Below are 7,500 nucleotides of genomic sequence, written 5' to 3'. Positions count from 1 at the left end.
CCCTCTGAGGGTGTGGTGGATAGGGCCTTCTGAGTGCGTGGTGGATAGGGCCCTCTGAGGGCGTGGTGGATAGGGCCCTCTGAGGGAGTGGTGGATAGGGCCATCTGAGGGTGTGGTGGATAGGGCCCTCTGAGGGCGTGGTGGATAGGGCCTTCTGAGGGCGTGGTGGATAGGGCCCTCTGAGGGTGTGGTGGATAGGGCCCTCTGAGGGTGTGGTGGATAGGGCCCTCTGAGGGCGTGGTGGATAGGGCCCTCTGAGGGTGCGGTGGATAGGGCCCTCTGAGGGCGTGGTGGATAGGGCCCTCTGAGGGTGTGGTGGATAGGGCCTTCTGAGGGCGTGGTGGATAGGGCCCTCTGAGGGTGTGGTGGATAGGGCCTTCTGAGGGAGTGGTGGATAGGGCCCTCTGTGGGCGTGGTGGATAGGGCCCTCTGAGGGTGTGGTGGATAGGGCCTTCTGAGGGCGTGGTGGATAGGGCCTTCTGAGGGCGTGGTGGATAGGGCCCTCTGAGGGCGTGGTGGATAGGGCCCTCTGAGGGCGTGGTGGATAGGGCCCTCTGAGGGCGTGGTGGATAGGGCCCTCTGAGGGTGTGGTGGATAGGGCCCTCTGAGGGCGTGGTGGATAGGGCCCTCTGAGGGCGTGGTGGATAGGGCCCTCTGAGGGCGTGGTGGATAGGGCCCTCTGAGGGTGTGGTGGATAGGGCCCTCTGAGGGCGTGGTGGATAGGGCCCTCTGAGGGCGTGGTGGATAGGGCCCTCTGAGGGCGTGGTGGATAGGGCCCTCTGAGGGCGTGGTGGATAGGGCCCTCTGAGGGCGTGGTGGATAGGGCCCTCTGAGGGAGTGATGGATAGGGCCCTCTGAAGGCGTGGTGGATAGGGCCTTCTGAGGGCGTGGTGGATAGGGCCCTCTGAAGGCGTGGTGGATAGGGCCCTCTGAGGGCGTGGTGGATAGGGCCCTCTGAGGGCGTGGTGGATAGGGCCCTCTGAGGGTGTGGTGGATAGGGCCCTCTGAGGGCGTGGTGGATAGGGCCCTCTGAAGGCGTGGTGGATAGGGCCCTCTGAGGGAGTGATGGATAGGGCCCTCTGAAGGCGTGGTGGATAGGGCCTTCTGAGGGCATGGTGGATAGGGACTTCTTAGGGCGTGGTGGATAGGGCGTGTTGGATAGGGCCGTCTGAGGGTGTGGTGGATAGGGCCATCTGAGGGCGTGGTGGATAGGGCCCTCTGAGGGTGTGGTGGATAGGGCCCTCTGAGGGCGTGGTGGATAGGGCCCTCTGAGGGTGTGGTGGATAGGGCCCTCTGAGGGCGTGGTGGATAGGGCCCTCTGAGGGCGTGGTGGATAGGGCCTTCTGAGGGCGTGGTGGATAAGGCCCTCTGAGGGCGTGGTGGATAGGGCCCTCTGAGGGTGTGGTGGATAGGGCCTTCTGAGGGCGTGGTGGATAGGGCCCTCTGAGGGCGTGGTGGATAGGGCCTTCTGAGGGCGTGGTGGATAGGGCCCTCTGAGGGCGTGGTGGATAGGGCCCTCTGAGGGTGTGGTGGTATAGGGCCTTCTGAGGGCGTGGTGGATAGGGCCCTCTGAGGGAGTGGTGGATAGGGCCCTCTGAGGGAGTGGTGGATAGGGCCCTCTGAGGGTGTGGTGGATAGGGCCCTCTGAGGGCGTGGTGGATAGGGCCCTCTGAGGGTGTGGTGGATAGAGCTGCTGTACCTGCTTTTATCGTTGAGTCGTGAGATCTCCTGATTCTGCTGGAGGACGTGTTTCTCTAGACGGTTAGTGAACAGAGAATACTCTAACAGCTGAATCTCCATTCTACTGGTCTGGTTCAGCACCTGGGGAGGGAGGGAGGGTTATTCAGTTACCTGACAGTTACCTGCTTAAATTCTTGTTAAAAACCTCTTCAGGATTGGACCTGTTTTTTTCAATTCTCGCATGAAGTGACATACCCAAATCTAACAATCTAACTTTAGCTCTGTCCCTGAAGCAAGGATGTGTATTTTCTTGGTACCATTTGAAAGGAAACACTTTGAAGTTTATGGAAATGTGAAAGGAATGTAGGAGAATAAAACACATTAGATCTGGTAAAAGATAATACAAAGAAAAAAAAAACTTTATTTTGTATTTTTTTTGTACCATCATCTTTGAAATGCAATAGAAAGGCCATAGTGTATTATACCAGCCCAGCAAATGTATATTTCGGCCACTAGATGGCAGCAGTGTACGTGCAAAGTTTTAGACTGATCCAATGAACCATTGTATTTCTGCTCAAATGTGCCTAATTTGTTTATTAATACCTTTTCATGTTCAAATTTGCGCACTCTCCTCAAACCTAAGCAATGCTATTCTTTCATATATAATAGATACTGTAAATTGGACAGTGCAGATTAAATGACTAGCTGATATAGAGACGCCTGTGTACTTTCTCAGAGCTATACACCAGACACAGGTAGATAAACATGGAGGGGCCTGTTAAACAATTTAACAGATGTATATTTAATAAAGGTTGACCGCTACATTTGTATCTTTATTTTTACAGCTAGACTGATAACCAACCAGTCATAATATTTGTACAGGTTGCACTGTCCTACAGCTCTACGGTACAACTAAAGACCATCTGTGTTGTGGCTCCATGTTTAATGTTTTAACTGGCTGATTGTCCGTCAACTCAGCATGTCAATCAAAGTGTTCACGCTGAGGGACAACAGATCTCAGAGGTCAACCCTGGGTCACCAGCCTGGAGTGCCACAGCCTGGAGTGCCACAGCCTGGAGTGCCACAGGGTGTGGAGTGTTTTTGGTCTTAACTAATGACAAGACACCTGAGACAATTAGCTCAATCAATGACACATACCAGGGACAACTAGCCTGATCAATTAATAACACCTGAGACAACTAGCCTAATTAATGAATAACACCTGGGACAACTAGCCTAATCAATGAATCACACCTGGCCTAATCAATTAATCACACCTGGCCTAATCAATGAATCACACCTGGGACAACTGGCCTAATCAATGAATCACACCTGGGACAACTGGCCTAATCAATGAATCACACCTGGGGACAACTTAGCAACTAATCAAAACATTGAAAGTCGAATCATGTCTTTTGTTGCAGGGCTGAACCAAAAGCCTCTTTCAGACCAGGATTGTTCAAACCTCTACATGATCAGCAAGCCAGTCATATATCTTGATATAGACATGGACGAGTAAGGGACCATGGCAAGAGGGTGGAGGTAGTCTTCACAACAGGTCCACCGATTGGCTTACCTGGGTCTCCACATCTGTCAATTTGCGGGTCTGCTCGGCTGATTGGCTGAAGAGTTTAGTCCCGATCTCCAACATGGCCGCCGTCTGGGTGTGAACAGCGTTTGTCTTCATCTCCTCCATCCCAGAACGCAGGTTCTCCTGGATGGACCTCTCCAGCTGGAATACAGGGAATACCAGGAATATGGCCAGGAGAGAGAGATACAGGGAATACCAGGAATACGGTCAGGAGAGAGAGATATACAGGGAATACCAGGAATACGGTCAGGAGAGAGAGAGATATACAGGGAATACCAGGAATATGGTCAGGAGAGAGAGAGATACAGGGAATACCAGGAATATGGTCAGGAGAGAGAGAGATATACAGGGAATACCAGGAATATGGTCAGGAGAGAGAGATATACAGGGAATACCAGGAATATGGCCAGGAGAGAGAGAGAGATACAGGGAATACCAGGAATATGGCCAGGAACGAGAGAGATATACAGGGAATACCAGGAATATGGTCAGGAGAGAGAGAGATACAGGGAATACCAGGAATATGGTCAGGAGAGAGAGAGATATACAGGGAATACCAGGAATATGGTCAGGAGAGAGAGATATACAAGGAATACCAGGAATATGGCCAGGAGAGAGAGAGAGATGCAGGGAATACCAGGAATATGGCCAGGAGAGAGAGAGATATACAGGGAATACCAGGAATACGGTCAGGAGAGAGAGATATACAGGGAATACCAGGAATACAGTCAGGAGAGAGAGATATACAGGGAATACCAGGAATATGGTCAGGAGAGAGATATACAGGGAATACCAGGAATACGGTCAGGAGAGAGAGATATACAGGGAATACCAGGAATACGGTCAGGAGAGAGAGATATACAGGGAATACCAGGAATACGGTCAGGAGAGAGAGATACAGGGAATACCAGGAATATGGTCAGGAGAGAGAGATACAGGGAATACCAGGAATACGGTCAGGAGAGAGAGAGATACACATCAACACCATCATCCCAGAATCCCTAGACACATTTACATTTACATTTAAGTCATTTAGCAGACGCTCTTATCCAGAGCGACTTACAAATTGGTGCATTCACCTTATGACATCCAGTGGAACAGTAGTGCATCTAAATCTTTTAAGGGGGGTGAGAGGGATTACTTTATCCTATCCTAGGTATTCCTTAAAGAGGTGGGGTTTCAGGTGTCTCCGGAAGGTGGTGATTGACTCCGCTGTCCTGGCGTCGTGAGGGAGTTTGTTCCACCATTGGGGGGCCAGAGCAGCGAACAGTTTTGACTGGGCTGAGCGGGAACTGTACTTCCTCAGTGGTAGGGAGGCGAGCAGGCCAGAGGTGGATGAACGCAGTGCCCTTGTTTGGGTGTAGGGCCTGATCAGAGCCTGGAGGTACTGAGGTGCCGTTCCCCTCACAGCTCCGTAGGCAAGCACCATGGTCTTGTAGCGGATGCGAGCTTCAACTCACCTATGTGAGAATGCTGTTCATTGACTACAGCTCAGCGTTCAACACCATAGTGCCGTCAAAGCTCATCACTACGCTAAGGACCCTGGGACTAAACAGCTCCCTCTGCAGCTGGATCCTGGATTTCCTGACGGGCCGCCCCCAGGTGGTAAGGGTAGGTAACAACACATCCGCCACACTGGTCCTCAACACAGGGGCCCCTCAGGGGTGCGTGCTCAGCCCCCTCCTGTACTGCTGATGACACAACAGTGGTAGGCCTGATCATCGACAACGATGAGACCGCCTATAGGTAGGAGGTCGGAGACCTGGCCGTGTGGTACCAGGACAACAACCTCCCCCTCAACGTGATCAAGACAAAGGAGTTGATTGTGGACTACAGGAAAAGGAGGACTGAGCCCCCCATTCTCATTGACCGGGCTGTTGTGGAGCAGGTTGAGAGCTTCAAGTTCTTGGTGTCCACATCACCAACAAATTAACATGGTCCATGTTCATGACAGTCGTGAAGAGGGCATGACAAAACCTATTCCCCCTTCAGGAGACTGAAAAGATTTGGCATGGGTCCTCAGATCCTCAAACGGTTCGACAGCTACACCATCGAGAGCATCCTGTCTGGTTGCATCACTGCCTGGTAAAGGCCCATGCTCGGCCTCCAACCGCAAGGCACTACAGAGGGTAGTGGGTATGGCCCAGTGCTTCACCACAGGATATCAGTCATTTAATAGGCCTGTTAAACCACGGAACATTAGTCACGCATTTCCAGCCATGTCACCAACACACTCTCCCTCTCTCTGTCACCAACACACTCTCCCTCTCTCTGTCACCAACACACTCTCCCTCTCTCTGTCACCAACACACTCTCCCTCTCTCTGTCACCAACACACTCTCCCTCTCTCTGTCACCAACACACTCTCCCTCTCTCTGTCACCAACACACTCTCCCTCTCTCTGTCACCAACACTCTCCCTCTCTCTGTCACCAACACACTCTCCCTCTCTCTGTCACCAACACACTCTCCCTCTCTCTGTCACCAACACACTCCCCCTCTCTCTGTCACCAACACACTCTCCCTCGCTCTGTCACGAACACACTCCGTCTCTCTGTCACCAATACACTCCGTCTCTCTGTCACCAACACACTCTCCCTCTCTCTCTGTCGCCAACACACTCTCCATCTCTCTGTCACCAACACTCTCCCTCTCTCTGTCACCAACACACTCTCACTCTCTCTCTGTCACCAACACACTCTCCCTCTCTCTGTCACCAACATACTCTCACTCTCCCTCTGTCACCAACATACTCTCCATCTCTCTGTCACCAACACTCTCCCTCTCTCTGTCACCAACACACTCTCACTCTCTCTCTGTCACCAACACACTCTCCCTCTCTCTGTCACCAACACACTCTCCCTCTCTCTCTGTCACCAACACACTCTCCCTCTCTGTCACCAACACACTCCCTCTCTCTGTCACCAACACACTCTCCATCTCTCTGTCACCAACACACTCTCCCTCTCTCTCTGTCACCAACACTCTCTCCCTCTCTCTGTCACCAACACTCTCCCTCTCTCTGTCACCAACACACTCTCCCTCTCTCTCTCTCACCAACACACTCTCCCTCTCTCTGTCACCAACACTCTCCCTCTCTCTGTCACCAACACACTCTCCCTCTCTTTGTCACCAACACACTCCTCCTCTCTCTCTCTCTCTCTCACACACACACACACACACACACACACACACACACACACACACACACACACACACACACACACTCACCATCTCTCACACACACACACACTCACTCACTCACGTGCAAACTCACACATACACATACAAACTCACACATACATACACACACACACACCTCTGATTTAGTGACTACCTCTGGTTTAGTGAGTACCTCTGGTTTAGTGACTACCTCTGGTTTAGTGACTACCTCTGGTTTAGTGAGTACCTCTGGTTTAGTGAACCCTGAGGGAGAACAGAAAGATGTGTTACCTTCTGCAACCATTGTGTATTATTCTCTGTGGAGCTCTCCAGTCTCTCCATCTTCCTCTCCTGCCATGAGGACCTAGCGGGCTGGGCTTTGTCCTGTTCAGGGTGACTCGATCCTGGGTCCGGGGCTGGCGGTGGTGGGGAGTCCCTCTGGAGGGAGTTGGTGACCTGGAAGTCTTTGAGGGGCTGGCAGTGTTCCACCTCGGGGAGAATGAAGGTGTAACTGCAGGGTCCATGCTGCACCCGGTGCTTCTTCTTCTCTGAGCCAATCACTGCAGTCGACAGGTACACCAGGTAGACCAGGGCCAGAGCCAGCAGCCGGTCCATCTCAGGTGAGACGAGGACAGGGGGGGAGGGGGAGTGAGGGAGAGGGAGAAGGGTCAGGGTAAGTGGAGCAGAGAAGAACAACGAAAGTCTTTCTCTCTCTGTCTTCAATCTTCTCGTTCCCTCAGATGCAAACTCTCAATTTATCCACAATGTGTTACGCTCCTTGGCTCTTTCGGTTGTCAGAGAATCTCTGTTGCAATGGATCAGTCGCGCTGTCTTCCCCCGAAAACCAACTCCTGCAATTCCACTGCACTCTGTCTGTCAGATACACACACACACACACACACACACAAACACACACACACACACACACACACACACATACACACACACATACACATACACACACACACACACACACACACACACACACACAAGCAGGAAGAGATGATTGCTGGTCTGTTCTCTCCGTGGTGTTCAGTTCTCCTGGAAACAAGCTGCTATCTCCCCAGT

The 7,500-nt window shown here is 52.1% G+C and overlaps 1 protein-coding gene across 1 annotated transcript in view; it reads right to left on the bottom strand.

Moving 5' to 3' along the window:
* Positions 1–7,500, bottom strand: part of angpt2b (angiopoietin 2b) — a 52,222-nt gene that overhangs the window by 44,539 nt on the left and 183 nt on the right. Inside the window, exons 1-3 of the mRNA XM_065020122.1 lie at positions 6,724–7,500; positions 3,257–3,412; positions 1,700–1,821 (exon numbers count right to left, since the gene is read on the bottom strand). The exon at positions 6,724–7,500 is cut by the window's right edge and continues 183 nt beyond it. Coding sequence (XP_064876194.1) covers positions 1,700–1,821; positions 3,257–3,412; positions 6,724–7,047 — 602 coding nt within the window. The 5' untranslated portion in view covers positions 7,048–7,500. The remainder of the gene's footprint in view (positions 1–1,699; positions 1,822–3,256; positions 3,413–6,723) is intronic.

This window comes from Oncorhynchus nerka, linkage group LG7 (genome assembly GCF_034236695.1).
Source record: "Oncorhynchus nerka isolate Pitt River linkage group LG7, Oner_Uvic_2.0, whole genome shotgun sequence".
Lineage (NCBI taxonomy): Eukaryota > Metazoa > Chordata > Actinopteri > Salmoniformes > Salmonidae > Oncorhynchus > Oncorhynchus nerka.
Note: the sequence above shows the minus strand (reverse complement) of the source record. Positions and strands in the feature narration are given on the sequence as shown.